At 42.5% G+C, this 16160-nt stretch overlaps 1 protein-coding gene across 1 annotated transcript in view; it reads left to right on the top strand.

The window, feature by feature from the left end:
• Positions 1 to 16160, top strand: part of DNAH3 (dynein axonemal heavy chain 3) — a 536699-nt gene that overhangs the window by 444225 nt on the left and 76314 nt on the right. The window contains exons 52-54 of the mRNA XM_069210285.1: positions 2163 to 4304; positions 11112 to 11337; positions 11995 to 12239. Coding sequence (XP_069066386.1) covers positions 2163 to 4304; positions 11112 to 11337; positions 11995 to 12239 — 2613 coding nt within the window. The remainder of the gene's footprint in view (positions 1 to 2162; positions 4305 to 11111; positions 11338 to 11994; positions 12240 to 16160) is intronic.

Here is a 16160-nt window from a genome sequence, read left to right as displayed (position 1 = left end):
TGTAGGAGAAATTGATTGAAGGAGAGAAAGAGATAAAGAAACTGAGAAGGAAAGTGATAGAGTTTTTTTAGGCTTAAATATCTCATATAGTGTAAATGAGATGTGTGTTCAGTTTAAAATTTAAAAAGTATTTATTATTTTAAATTTTTAAAAAATCTATTAAAAAAAATGATTATGAGCCCAGCTGGACTTGACCTCCCAAAGCTTAGTGTGAAGGTCTAGCGACCTTCACCCTGAGCTATGTGGGTTGTGTTTTTTAAAAAAAAAACATTTTAAGCCCTTTATGGGCTATCTGGGACCGCAAGGGAGCCCTTAAGGGCCCCCGCAGTCCCTCCTTATTTTATTTTTAACTATTTATAATAAAAAGCCCTTACAGGCTACCTGACAGTGCAAGGGAAGCCTTAAGACCCCCACCACCAGGGCTAAGGGGTAAGGGTGTTCATACCCTGGCCCCTTTTGTATTTTGACTCCCAAGACAGCACTTCTGTTGTTGAAGTGTTATCAGCCAATCAGATCTCTGCACAAGATTGTTAGGGGTCGCAAATCCTTCACGTCCCTATATTTACAAATTTGGATTTCTTTACATTTCTCAAAAACTACTGAACAGATTTACACCAAATAACAAAAAGGGCTTTTTCTGGCCCAATAGCTACCTTTCTACTGAATTTGGTGTAATTCCATCCAGTGTTTTTTGCGCTATCGCTGTTCAATTTTTCCTATTAGAATTAACATTGGAAAAGCTCTAAATTTTACCCTCCCTTTATCTCGACCCCTGCTTAATGGATCATCCTGAAATTTTCCAGACATCAGCTCATCTGACTGTCAAATTATTTGGAAAATTTCGTGAAGATTCGGCAAATGGGGCCAAAGATATAGGCAAGCAAAAAACAGCTTGTTCTATAGAAAGTAGGTCCTAACTATGTATATATATATCCTACTCAGATTTCTCTCTTCTCGTTCGTGTATATATATATATATATATATATATATATATATACGAACGAGAAGTTCCCAAGTTTAGAAGTTTAGGTGGAGTGCAGCTCCATGATAACCCTACAGCACCAGTGACACCTACAATTGTTCACCTCAAATGTCTGTTTTTCTAGCAAAGTTTTTAAGTATAGGATTAGCACGGTGCCATCCATGCCGAGCTTGAAAATGACAAACTCTTTTGCCATTTATACAGCAAAGTCTTTAAGCATAGAATTACCACAGTTCCGTCCTTGCCGAGCTCTAATTGACAAAAGCCTTTCACCACTCCAGGCACAGTATTACTGCTATGAATTGGTAAAATACCATCCATGCCGACCTGGAATGAACAAAAGCAACCCCTGACATGTGTTTGGCTGTCATTATAGCTCTCCAGAGAGGGTTAGCTTTGCCCAGACACAAGGAAGCACCCAGTATAAGTCAAATTATAACCATTTCAGGGTAAGAATGACGCATAAATTATGCAAGAGAGAAGGGAGACCTCTGGGTAGTTCCCAAGTTTATATATAGTTCTAAAATATATCTCAATCATCGACAATCCTTCAAACATGATTATACCACAGGATTGATGCAGACACGGGTGTTGCTCCAAACTCTTTTTTTAGCGATGTGCATTTCCACCATAACGCGTTTCAGCAGCTTCTGACAGCCTTGATCATAAAGTTCTGGCGCAACATGTCAGAGTTGTTATATATTGATAAGTCATCATGGAAACGGACAACCTATGCACCCACACTATGCCCTTCACCATTGCAAATTCAAATACACCAAATGTGCACACATATAATGATCGAAACAAAATCACAATCATCTCATCATAAATCAATCAAATTTTTCTATGTACTCAGATATTGTGTTAACTGAAAAGTAAAAATGTTAATTATTTCTTTTTGCATTGTGCATGAGTTTAAGTGTGAATTCTGCTAATCACTATGCTAGTAGACCCACAAAGGTTAACCTACAGATCTCTTGTTCAGTTATTCCTCATATATTGAAATATATGCATATAAATATATATATATATATATAAATGCATATATATACATAGATAGAGAGAGCGACATACACACACAAATGTGTTTTGAAGCATCTTGTGTTTAGGAGACCATAAGACACACACTCTTAATTTATAATGTAAAGGTGCAACCTAATATTTTTTTTGTGTCCATCAGGTAAAATGGTAGAAGACTACTGGGGTCCATCTAAAAGGCTTCTGGGAGATATGAAGTTCCTTGAACATTTGAAGGTGTATGACAAGGATAACATCCCTCCTGCTGTAATGAAGAAAATTAGAGAAACCTTTATTGACAATCCAGACTTTCAGCCTTCAGTTATAAAAAATGTTTCATCAGCCTGCGAAGGTTTATGCAAGTGGGTAAGGGCAATGGAACAGTATGACCGTGTAGCTAAAGTGGTAGCCCCAAAGAAGGAACGCCTGAAAGAAGCTGAACAAGCACTTGCCATTCAGATGGAGAACCTTAATACCAAGAGGGCAGAACTCAAAGAAGTGGAGGACCGCCTACAAGCCTTGAATGATGAATTTGATGCAATGAATACGAGGAAATCTGAACTAGAAAGCAACATAGAATTGTGTTCTCAAAAATTGGTACGCGCTGAAAAGCTGATAAGTGGTCTTGGTGGTGAAAAAGACAGGTGGACAGAAGCAGCGCATCTCTTGGGGATGAAGTACATTAATCTTACAGGGGATGTCCTGCTGGCATCAGGGACTGTGGCTTACTTAGGAGGCTTTACCGTGGACTTTCGTGTAGAATGTCAAACACAATGGCAAACGGTTTGCAAAGAGAAACAAATACCTTGTTCTGCTGACTTTAACCTGAGCGTTACTTTAGGAGACCCAGTGAAAATCCGTGCTTGGCAGATTGCTGGTCTGCCTGTCGACTCATTTTCAATCGACAATGGCGTTATTGTCTCAAATTCAAGAAGATGGCCGTTAATGATAGATCCACAAGGTCAAGCCAACAAATGGATAAAAAATATGGAGAAGAATAACAAGTTATCAGTAATGAAACTTTCTGATACAAACTATCTCAGAGCTCTGGAAAATGCTATCCAGTTTGGAACCCCCGTCTTGATTGAAAATGTTGGTGAAGAGTTAGATGCCATTTTAGAGCCAATCTTGTTGAAACAAACCTTCAAGCAGCAGGGTGTAGAATATATAAGACTAGGAGAAAACATTGTTGAGTACTCACATGAATTCAAGCTGTATATGACTACTCGTTTAAGAAACCCACATTATCTCCCAGAGGTAGCTGTGAAGGTCTGTCTTTTAAACTTCATGATTACCCCACTTGGGCTGCAGGATCAACTCTTGGGGATAGTGGCTGCCAAGGAAAAGCCTGAGCTTGAAGAAAAAAAAAATGCACTGATCATAGAAAGTGCAACTAACAAGAAACAACTAAAAGAAATTGAAGACAAAATTCTTGAAGTTCTTTCATCATCGCAAGGAAACATTTTAGAGGATGAAAGAGCCATTAAAGTGTTATCTTCATCAAAGGTGCTATCTGAGGAAATCTCAGAAAAGCAACAAGTTGCCTCAGCAACAGAAAAGGAGATTGATGCCACCAGGTCAGGATACAAACCGGTGGCTTTCCATTCCTCAATTGTTTTCTTTTGTATCTCTGATCTAGCCAACATTGAACCAATGTACCAATATTCGTTGACTTGGTTCATCAACTTGTATGTTCATTCCCTTGCACACAGTGTTAAAAGCGAGGACCTCAGTGTAAGAATTCGCAACATCACTGACCATTTTACAGTTACCATATACAATAATGTTTGCCGATCCCTCTTTGAGAAAGACAAGCTGCTTTTCTCTCTTCTACTAACAATTGGCATTCTAAAAGGAGAAAACAAAGTTGATGATATTGTATGGCGCTTCCTCTTAACCGGAGGTGTGGCTCTTGATAATCCCCATCCTAACCCTAGTCCTGACTGGTTGTCCGATAAATCTTGGGCTGAGATTGTTCGAGCTTCAAATCTGAAAAATCTGGTTGGATTCATGGTGCACGTACAAGAAAATGTTGGGCAGTGGAAAAAAATCTATGACTCCATAAAACCTCAAGATGAAACGTTTCCCGGTGAATGGGGACTTTTACAAGGCCTAGACCGTATGCTCATTTTGAGATGCTTGCGACCTGACAAAATTGTCCCTGCAGTTCAAGAATTCATAGCAAAAAACATGGGAAAAACATACATTGAGCCACCAACATTTGACCTTGCTGGAAGTTATTACGATTCGAATTGCTGTGCACCTTTGATTTTTGTGTTATCACCAGGAGCAGATCCAATGGCAGGTAAAAATAATATGTGTGTCTATATTTCTGTATCTATACTAGTATTTCTAATGAACAACTATATTTCTGAAGTGGTTGCATAATTTGCGATCTATGACAAGGAACTCAGCTTTAACAGCAATTAAAAATTATTTGGGAGGTGATTGCTGGCATGCCGAGAAAAAGCAGAAAGGTTCATGGAAAAGGTCGAAGAATCTGCTTGGCGATCCCGAGTGCCTGACACAGATTTACAATTGTTAATAAAATCTAAGCCAAGAATTACTGATCAAGGTTAATTCACTCACTGAACACATTTGGGGCTATTTCTCATGAAGGCCAAGCACCATGCCTTTTGAGGCTGGCTATATTATTCCTCAAGAGAACTGAATCAATCAATGGATATCCGTATGTAGTGGCTTCATATGTACATTACCCATGCCAACTGGAATGGTTACTTCCTCCTTCACCAGTACAAGGGCCCTAAATTTCATTTTATTTCTAAGCAAAGAACTTTCTTTTTCTTAAAGATGCAGTAACCTCTTATTTTCATTTGACCCTTCCCACGTTATACTTTTTGTTTGATATGCTGTCCTTTGCTTTGCTGAGACCACTGCTTTAGAGTTTTAGGACACTTGTGGAAAGCTCTAGACGAAAAGGTATTCTCAAACTCTTAACTAGTCACAGACATCATGAGAATGTAGAAGATGGAGCTGGCACCTTATGACTCCGTTAAATGTAGAACTAATTTGCCCCATTGGTAAAGATATAAAAAGTTATGGTTGTGGTGGTTGAAGGAGCTAGGCCATAGATGGTATTGGATGGTATTTAGTCCTGCATCCACTGCTTAAGTTGTTATTGGCAGTCCCACTTTTGCAATTTCTGCTCCCAGATTACTGGCAAATACCATAATAATTGAACAACATTTTTCAAAACGTATCCAATAAGATCCAACACTATGTTTTGTATCGGCAACTCCCTGTTCTCTCCTGTCCTACCCTATTCAGATGGCCATAGCCACGAATGGCCATTTCATATTGTGAGCTGTAATATAATTAAAGGTTTCCTGGCCTAATCAAGGGTCAAACATCCTTCCTGCCATACTGGAGCACTTCTTCAATGGAGGTGTGGTTCTGCCATCACCCATAGTATGTAAAGGCATAGATGTGATAGAAGCCACCGATAATTAAGCCTTAGGCCCATATTTATACTTTTTTTGCGCCGCATTTGCGTCTTTTTTTGACGCAAAAACGGCGCAAACTTAAAAAATACATTATATTAGACTCAACTCACAGATTGGTCTGCCTTTGGATGGTTACAAGGGCCTTCAGGTAACTACTGCTACCAAGGCACGTGTCCATTGTTGAGTGCAAGTTCACAACTTTAAGAGCCCCCCTGGCCAGGTTCCAAAGAGGTGAAAACTAAAAGGAATGGAAGGAAATGTCAATAACTGCAAGTCAGCAGTGAGCCACGATGGCGTGGACGCATTCAAACAGCACAGTCTGAGGCCCCTTTCCTATGATCGAGAGCAATTATTTCCATACACCTGTAAGCGAAGGCACAAAAATACATCCGCAGGCCTAGCGCTGCTTCTGGCTGAGCCAGGAATGCGATGAGCTGAAAAGGCTTTCCTGCACTGGATGGCAAACTCTGGCGGGCAGGCGCGCTTCGCTGGGCAACAGCTGAAATGGCATGCCTACACGGGTTAACAATGGGCACTGACAAATATTCACTACATAATCAGACGAGAGGCCGCGCCTGAATCCCAGAGGCATCCGACAGAAAGGACAGACACACTGGGCTAGACAGCAGCAGATCCACATAAAGATGTCCTTACATGGTAGAACTCAAGGGAAGGGCAGAAATGAGACTTTACTAAATGCGGGGCTAGGCATGTGACTTAAGGCAGACAAGAAGATCTGCCTTGGCAATAGATGCATACAGGCAACACCCCTCAGCAAAACAACTTTGTAATGGTCACAGAAAGAATATACGGAATGGTACACACGGACACAATGTAAGCAAGATGTGTACCCCGCCCCCCCCAAAAAACAAAACAAAAAAAACTGTTCACATTGAATGGAATGTGTGACTTTATGGCCCACAAACCAGTGATCCTAGCAGCAAAATATCCCACAATTTTTCACATTATAACTTTAATAGTAACTTTGATAGACAGGCAAGCCCCCTGAGGCCACATAATGCTCATCATATTCCACAGTAATTATCTTGTTACTATGGTTGTTTAATTGAACAACTTAAAGTCAATATATTTTATTTCTGAAAAAAAAGAGATACCGGTAAGCGATTGGGCCCGAGGTGAATGTCAAACTCCACTTCAGAAAGCCCTGAACCTGACTTTTCAGAAAACCATTAGCACTAGAACACCAACCCGAAACCAGCTTTCTCCATCCTTGTTACAGTCAGGCAGTACAAAGCACTGTTGATACAGCACAGTATAAAATTAGACAAAGTAAACTAGAAGTTTATACTAGAATGTTTTAACGTTTTCAACCAGATTGAACCTAAAATTCAGTTATTGTGTCAGTAGGATGAAATAAGTAGAATCAATGCTTCCACTGGGGTTCCTTATTTGAGATGAGCCACCAACCAACCACAAACTAGCTCAATTTGTTCCCATGGTAAAGATTTAAGCCTCTTGGTAGAAGCTGCACTGTATGCAATGAGAATGTCTGACGGATATGTAGACGTTTTATCCCACAGACAACCCCTGGCCAGGGGCGTGGCTTAGTCAATATAATTAGGGGGGTGTGAGTCTGAGGATTTCCAACAAGCAATAGGGTGCACCCACTGAAAAAGGACAGGGTGGCCTGTAGGAAAGGTAAAGGGTAAAATAAGGAACATTCATAGATCCATAAGCTGGTGAAAGCAAATCTACTTACGCCCCTGTCCAAGCGCTTGCCATTCAGCCAGGTTTAATTAAAAAATTCGTACAAAAAGACAAGCATGTGTCACAGTGCCTTCTTTACAAAGTAGCAAAATATAATGCCTAATTCACAAGATATACTCTAGTAAGTATGCACATAAAGCATGGCACTGTGCTACTTTGGCACTATGTTGTGTGCTAGGCTTGGGTCACTGAATTGTTTTTTATAAAGCTGCTTAAAGATGGGTCCCATAAAAAATAAAAAAATACCCGCTGCAAGGTCACAGGCGAAACAACCATACAGGGCATTAATGTTTTCCAGACAAACGGAAGGAAACACAGCAGACATAAATGCCCCTTATTACGTAATCTTTTCCCTTCTCCAATGGGAGCTAGGTGCTTAGCTGGGAATTCAGTCTAATTTGATAACAGTCAGAGACGTATTTTCAGAGTAAACAATGGGCCCGTTCTTGCCCAGGGTTAATGTGTTTTCGGGCAGTCTCCCTCATCCAGTTTTATTTTAAGTCAGGTAGCCAGTATGGGTTCCCGGTGAGATACTTTGAATGGTGGACAATGTTGTCCACTCCAGTCCAGTTCCTCCACAAAGGACTCTATGGCATGGAAGCCATGAAGAACAGGTCTAACAGTAGCCCAGATCTGGCCAGTGAAGGGCAGAAAGAATATGCTTAGTAGGCAAGGGCCATGAAGACCCGGCTCAGCAGCAGTGGCAGACAAGGCTGAAGGGCACAGGAAGAGCTAGCAAAGACTAAACGAGGAACGTAGGATACACATTCTGCTAGGTGAAAACACGTGGGACATCAGGAAAAGCATTCATACAACTAACACCAAGCAACAATATGTGACGTCCAAAACTCTAAGGCTAATATAGAAAAGTGTAATAATTCACATTGACAGCTGATGATCTTTGAAAGTGGCAGGGAGAAATAGCAGATCTGTCTTACAGTGCCCAAGCAAGACAAATTTCCTTTGGGAGGGTTCTTCCATCTTGTGCTCAGATAATACCATGTAAAAAAGGGTTAAACAGTAAATTGGAAGGCTCAGTTTACACCAAACTTTGCTATGATGTCATAGGCTCAGAGAGGACACCAGTGAATTTTTCCAGTTCTTAAATGGTGCAGTATCCAAGTCTGACAATCTCCTGTCTGAAATGGTTGCAGGTTTTCCTTACCAGGATAACTTTGAGAAGATGGTGTTAAATGGTGCAAGTAGATTCTCAGCAATATGCTGTGACTGAGATCATAGGACATCGTTTAGGTTGTGAATCACTGGAAGCATCCAATGAGCAGGACTGTTCTCTAAGGTGTATGCCTCACACCAGATAAGTGAATCTGTGCATTAGATTGTGAAACAAACATCAAGTGAGTGACGTTATGCTCCATGACTTGCAAACACTCAGTCACTCCCAGTGAATGAAATTCTTCTCTATTCTAAGAGACTTACACCCAGTGCAACAGACAGTGCAGCAATGTCTGTAATTCACACTCAATGCAAGATCTTGTGCAACAGTCATGCAAGACTCGGCACTAACAACGGTGTGCAGATGCACCTCATTCCTAACATCGAGACCTCTATAGGTGTCAGCACTCGGAGACTGCCCAACAAATACAATAAATAACATTACTGAATTTCAACCGCCCCTTGTATGCAGTCCAGTCACATATAGCCCTGCTAGTGAACCTCAGTAACGGCCGTCAGTGCTCCTTGTTATTCCAGTCCCAAATCATGAAACACAGGCTTCTGCCAATGCATCTCACTTGCAGCGTCCCTATGCTTCACTCATACTTACCGCGTGTACATGTATGCGTGTATGTGTGTGTGGAGAATCGTAGGTCAGGAATTAGTTGTGTTGAGGTTTATGTCACTCCTGTGAACAGCAGGGAGCGCTGCACGTCAGGGACTGTCTATGGAGCTGCGTGTGCGTCAGTCTGGAAAGGTAAAGGGCCATATTTATACTTTTTGACGCAAAACTGCGCTAACGCAGTTTTGCGTCAAAAAAATTAGCGCTGGCTAACGCCATTCTGAAGCACCATGCGGGCGCCGTATTTATTCAATTACGTTAGCCGGCGTTAGCCGCCGGCGCTGCCTGGTGTGCGTGAAAAAAAACGACGTACACCAGACAGCGCCGGCGTAGGGGGATATGGAGCTTGGGCACCAAAAAATGGGGCAAGTCAGGCTGAGGCCATTTTTTTCGACTCCCAACCCCCATAGAAATGACTCCTGTCTTAGCAAAGACAGGAGTCATGCCCCCTTGCCCAATGGCCATGCCCAGGGGACTTCTGTCCCCTGGGCATGGTCATTGGGCATAGTGGCATGTAGGGGGGCACAAATCAGGCCCCCCTATGCCACAATTCTTTTTTAAAAAAAATACTTACCTGAACTTACCTTAATGTCCCTGGGATGGGTCCCTCCATCCTTAGGCGTCCTCCTGGGGTGGGCAAGGGTGGCAGGGGGGGTCCCTGGGGTCATGGGAGGGCAACTCTGGGCTCCTTCCGAGCCCACAGGTCCCTTAACGCCTGCCCTGAGCAGGCGCTAAAAAACGGCGCAAAAGCGGCGTACGTCATTTTTTTTGACCTGCCCACTCCCGGGCGTGAATTTTGCCCGGGAGTGTAAATACGGCGCACATGCCTCGAAGTCAATTTTTTTGACGGGAACACCTACCTTGCATATCATTAACGCAAAGTAGGTGTCCACGCTAAAAAATTACGCAAACTCCATGGACTTTGGCGCTAGACGCGTCTAACGCCAAAGTATAAATATGGAGTTAGTTTTGCGTCGGAATTGCGTAAAAAAAACTACGCAATTCTGGCGCAAACAGAGTATAAATATGCCCCAAAGTGTCTAACGGTCGAGGAAAATGTGCGAGTGAGAGTGGGTGGGTGGATGAGAAAGAACTGAGGCTGATGGAGGTCAGGACTGAGGTGTGGTGGGAAGAGTATGTTTAAGTAGACAAGAGGGGCGCAGCACGTGAGATGCATTGGCAGAAGCCTTTGTTCATGATTTGGGAATGGGGTCTTCTGCTGATGCACTCACATCCGAACCCCTGACGGAAAGAGTGTGCTTCCGGGTAAGCTTTAGTCGGGCACAAGCGCTAAGGGACCACATGGGAGCTTTGGCAACAGCCACGCAAACACACGCCTAATTCCAACCGTTAGTATTCACGCCTCAATGACAATTAGCCTTGCCAAGGTATTTAATCCTGAAGGCCAGTTAGCTGACTTCTGGCCCTGGCCATTATTACACAGTCCACTCCCCATACATTATTTTATGAAGCATCAAATTAATGACCAAAGATCACACAAGCAACCTTCTAGCAAGTGCATTAACCCCATCAGCTACTGAATACTACTGGGCACTGAAAACCAATTTTTAAAGCACTGTAGCATCATACTGAAAGACAAAGCGCTAGTACAAAAATGATCATGTGCCACCAACTCCTTGTTATAAAAAAGATACCTGTCTCCAAGGACCTGGCATGAACGCTGCGCTGATATGTTTAGCTCCTGGTGAATCATTAGGCCCTGGCCCACTGTGAAGGGAGAGATGGGTGACCCCACGACAGCAGTCTGAAAAAACTCGCTGACTGTCTGCCCGAGCCGCACTCACTACCAGAACCCAGACGTCAACCTGATGCCCGGCTCCAGGGTCCATTGCATGAGGTGCCTGGGGTCAGGGAGGGTGGCATGACTACAGAGAGGCTGAGGCAGCACACTGTGTAAGCTGGGCCGCTGCCTGATCCCAGGGATGCAGCCCTTATGTAAAAGCTGGGCAGTGGCGGAATGGCAATACCCTCCAGCAGCCGGGCACTAACCTGACAACAGCCCCCTGCCTTCACACACCTCAGCAGCCATTAAACCCGACTCCATGCAACCTCCTCCAGGCAGCGCCCCTACCACACACTTTAATGATTGTGTTTACCTCCTTAGGACTGCTGAAGTTTGCCGATGACCTGGGCATGGGAGGAACAAACATTCAGACGATTTCTCTTGGCCAGGGGCAGGGACCAATAGCAGCAAAGATGATCGACCAGGCAATAGCGGACGGGACCTGGGTGGTCCTGCAAAACTGCCACCTTGCCACCAGTTGGATGCCAGCTCTGGAAAAAATATGTGAAGAGGTGATAGTGCCCGAGAGAACCAACACAAAGTTCAGGTAGGTGGTTCAGTGCTGATGTCCTTCAGCTGTCCTTTATCAGTACTGATTATCATCCTGCGTCAATGAACCTCATTCTCAGATGAATCACTTATGACTGAAAGTAGCTGCTATTTACGTGTGATTTAAAAATGCTAAACACCCATGCACCCAGGATCTGGAACAACAGGCTCGTACCCATCAGGGCCACCCTAACAATGCTCCAATCTAGGAAACAGCTGAAGTCTCACCACTTTAAACACAGCATCACAATGCATTACCCATCCGCAACCCAGCGTTGACTTTATGCCTACACAGCGCTCCGCTGACTTTTAGGTAGGTTCGCCCTATAGAAATGCCGTCTACATATATAAGAATATGAGCACATAAACAATGACTACAAGTAACAGTGGATTCTGTCCCTACATAGTGTGTACCCTACATTTGTAAGCTAAAAAACTGATTTAGAAAAAGCAGGGCGAATTCCCCAGTCCTGAATCTGTAGGTTGTATTTCTATTTATGTAAGATATTACATTACTACCGCCTCTTGTGGAAGGATACATTACCACCTTAGTTTTAGTCAAGGTCTACATTTTTTCATGAAATGTCTTCAGATTTCATTGATGATGCTGTTTGTCCTTTTATGGCGATTTAATGCTTTCCTATTATCTCAACAGATTATGGGTAACCAGTTACCCTTCCGATAAATTTCCTGTCAGCATCCTCCAGAACGGGATAAAAATGACCAACGAACCGCCCAAGGGACTTCGCGCAAACCTTCTGCGTTCCTATCTGAATGACCCGATCTCAGACTCTGCCTTCTTTAACAGTTCCGACAAACCAGTCATGTGGCAAAAGCTGATGTTCGGACTCTGCTTCTTTCACGCCCTTGTCCAGGAAAGGAGAAACTTTGGCCCCTTGGGTAAGATATTGATATTTTTGCAGGGTCATTAACAAAAGGTTCTTATGTCAAAGTTTTAAATAAGACCATCAAGGCACAATAATCTGGACGAGATGAGAAACACAAATGTTCCTTAACATTTTACACAGCTTCTTAAAACCCGCGGTTAATTATGATAATTACAGTCAAACGTCGTTAACACAAAGCTCAAACTCTGAGTTTGTCAGGACAGGGGGCGGTATTTACAACACTTGATAACATCCATTACACCAGGGTAAGGCATTGTCATCCCTCGTATTCTGAGCTTTGGCCCTGGGAATGAGACAGAACGCACAGATTCAGGATTTATTGGGCATAAATCAGCGTGCCTAGCGTTTTCACTGGATACATTTCTCCAGGATTTACCTGGCAAAATATTTCAGAGAAATACAGCAGAGTTTGATAATTATCAAACAATTCAGAGTTCCCATTCACGTAAAAATGTGTTCTTGTACAAGGAACAGAATTTAAATCCTGAATCATAATCAGGGCTCATTAGAGGGTGTTTAGTTGAACATTAGGGCATCGTGGAAAAATGTAAATGCATCTATTGCATATCCCGTGTTTGTGTAGGGTTAGAAAATGAGTAGTTTGAAATGACTTGTGTAGTGGCTATGGAACCCTGGCACAGAGTGCATGTTTTTAAGTACTCATTTCAGTAAACAACCTTTATCAAACAGGCATTGGCAATGCCAATCCTCCTGTGCTGCATTCTTATTTGTGCCTGCAGTGCACACAAGCAGGGACAGGGCGGCGCCATTATTCCATCTATATGAAATTGAGAAGTACAGAACCAGTGTACGGACTACTCATACAGGGTTTAGTTGTCCGAGATATGCCGTGCTCCTAACTGCTTGCATAGTGTCTCGCCACCTGCGATACGCAGTGCCTCTGAATCAATGACAATACTGCATGCAACAGACATATAACTGCCTGTTGCCAGATGAAACCAAGCATTGGGAAAGCCATTAGGCCTCATTGTTTTTAAAGAAACATCATCATTTACGTTTTCATGTCTTTAAAAAGCTGCAAACTACTTTTCCTGATGCAGGCTTTAGTGTCTTAGCCCATCACTAGAGGTCTCACAAGTTTGACACAAATACTTTCTGTATTAGACTTCGAAAGCTTAAGTCCTTACTGAAGATCCCATAGGCCCCTTTCGCTCAAAACCGACATCTTGGGCTGGTGCAAAATCTACCCACTGCAAAGGTGAAGGTAGGTTAATTATGGTGTGGTATGGTTTAGTATGGTTTGGTATGGTATGATATGGTATCGTGCGTATGGCAACCTGGTATGGTAAATTGGGTAAGGTACAGAAAGTATTTTATGTATGTTGGAATGGTAGGTAGGTATGATTGATAGATATGACCTATGTAGCTATGGTAGCTTAGTTCTGGTAGATGCGGTTGATAGGTGTTGTAGGTTGGTTCTGATAAGTTAGGCATTGGAGAACATACTAGCATTTTTGTCTGATATTTAAAAGTTTGTGGCATTAAATAATTTTCTTCACTTCATTGCTAACGGGAAGCTGAAACAAATACCATTATTAACAAACCACACTTTTTTACTGATAGGCGAGTCGCTTAATATATTTCATTCATATACAAGAAAAAACATGTTTTATTAATACAATTGACTTGTTGTTGTTATCATTTTTATTATTCAAGGAGGCCTGTGCTTCTTGTTTAAAAGGTTATATGTAATTTCCTTATTACAGTTGAGTTGTGATAACTCTGGTCACTTGTCTTAGTAGAAATGGGTGAGCCACTAAAAATTAAGACAGCCCCAACCGGGGGAGTGGTTTGCGACTTATATGTCAGAAACCTTGAGGCAAGAGACGACTTGTGCCCCCCATCCCTGTGATGGACTAGACATACACCTCCTGTTCTGAGTCCCTATGGTGAACGCTCGGGCACCCAAAGAGGCGAGGGAACTGGGCTCCTTGGTTGGCCCTAGTCCAGACAGTGGAGGGACGGTAGGGCCCGGGACAGACACGCTCTCCCCAATGTGTGCTTGAATAGTGTTGCCAGAGCTGTGGCTCGTTTGTGCTGTTTGCCCGCCAGGATCCCTGCTGGAGTGTCTGCATGCCTATGTCTTGTCGCAGTGGACCCCAGTCCCTCCTGGGCCAAGTGACTCATGGTGGCCTGGGGGTTGTGTGTTGGGACTCCTCCTCCACTGGATGCCCTAGAGCAGGGGATCTGGGTATGTGGATGACTCCCCCTGGTGCTGTATTGTTGAACTGCATAATACTGTTGATTATGGGTGTTCGGTGATTATGATATGGTAAATACCATTCAGCTGTGTAACTCCACTGTGTTCCTTCTAGGGCCTGGTTTTGGTCAAGACCTGTATGTTGTGATTGTATCAAGTTTCTTGTTTCTGAAACCAATAAAGGTATGGAAAACATCTTGAGCCAGACTTGAACCACAATCCAGGCTCTGGCTCAGCTCGAGGTCCTCTTGGAACCTCATGCCCGACTCGAGCCCTACTCACATGTAGCGTCTGCCTGCCACACTCGCTTGACCCTCGTGCTCAAAGTTAAAAACACATAACATTTGAGGTGTAAAAGGAGAAACAAATATATATCTATTTAGTGGCTGATCTGTGCAATGTGAAACCAGAACACCTGAAATTAACACTGGCTGCCCGCTTAACCAAACTCTGTGAGCTTAGGCAAGTATTTTGTTTCGCCAATCCCCTGTGTACCTCTCCACAAACCTTTAGTGTGGACTTGTTAATGTTAAAGCTGCTGCACGTTACAGCAATGCACTTTTTTAATTTTGACAAGACTTTATCCAATATTACATGATGCTTGCTGGATGATTTACATGGCAAACATTTCCAGGACTCGGCTTGTGAAAGGGCTCATAGAACCAAGCCAGGCCGTTGCCCCAGCTCTTCCTGTTAGTTTGTATGCTCTCCCATCTCCAGTGGTTAAGTCGTCTTATTAGTTCTTATGATAAGCAATTAAATAGATTTGAACCAAAATTGGAGTTCTTTTGAAGAGTGTACATGAGTTCTACCACTTTATTAGTAAAACATAAAGGTCCCCCTGGGATTACTCTCTTTTACTGTATTTGTATCTGCTGTGGTCACTGGATTCTGCTAGCTCCACGAGGGTGGACACTTATATAGGTTCGGAACAACGAGATATTTCACTTGAATGAAGTATTTTGGGGTTTATATTTGTGAAGTAATAATACATAGGATGCAGTAGCAGGGGACCATCTCTTGTTCGCTTCAGACTGAGATGACATGGTTTTGATAGTCTGTGTAAAGTTCCTCTTACTAGAACCATCAGGATTACCATTACAAGGCAAAACCTGGGCCCAGGGTGTGGGTCTTGAATATCGAAAGTAATATCATTATACCTTAATATAGTGGCCAAACTAACAAGTATAAAAATATCAACAGGTAAGTATGGATAGATTTTCAATACCTCACTCTACAGCAGTATAACTTGATGATATTTATATTCAGGGAAAAAAACAAAGGTTGCAGGGATGTAGTAGTTAGGTTCTGAATTTACATGCACTAAACCATAGAAATTCAGGACCTCATTTACAAGGCCCATGTCGCAGGGCAGTGCTGCAAGTTTTTTGACGTGTTTTGCCCCTCAGGTCTTTGTCACAGGCTGTGACCGAAAGTTCCAAATGTGTTGCCTGGAAATAAAATTTTTTTAACAAGCTTTATCCTGGAGTGCGAGCAGTTTGTGTTCTGGACCTGAGACACAACGTTTCTGTGGAGATATATATATCTAATATATATATATATATATATATATATATATATATATATATATATATATATTCAATGCAAATTTCCACTACAACAAAGGCAGAAGAACTGCACAGCAATCATATTAAAGTTTCACCTGTGATTTATTTTACCATGTACCGGTGG

Source organism: Pleurodeles waltl, chromosome 10 (genome assembly GCF_031143425.1).
Source record: "Pleurodeles waltl isolate 20211129_DDA chromosome 10, aPleWal1.hap1.20221129, whole genome shotgun sequence".
In the NCBI taxonomy this organism is placed as follows: domain Eukaryota; kingdom Metazoa; phylum Chordata; class Amphibia; order Caudata; family Salamandridae; genus Pleurodeles; species Pleurodeles waltl.
This window is presented reverse-complemented; position numbering and strand designations above follow the sequence as displayed.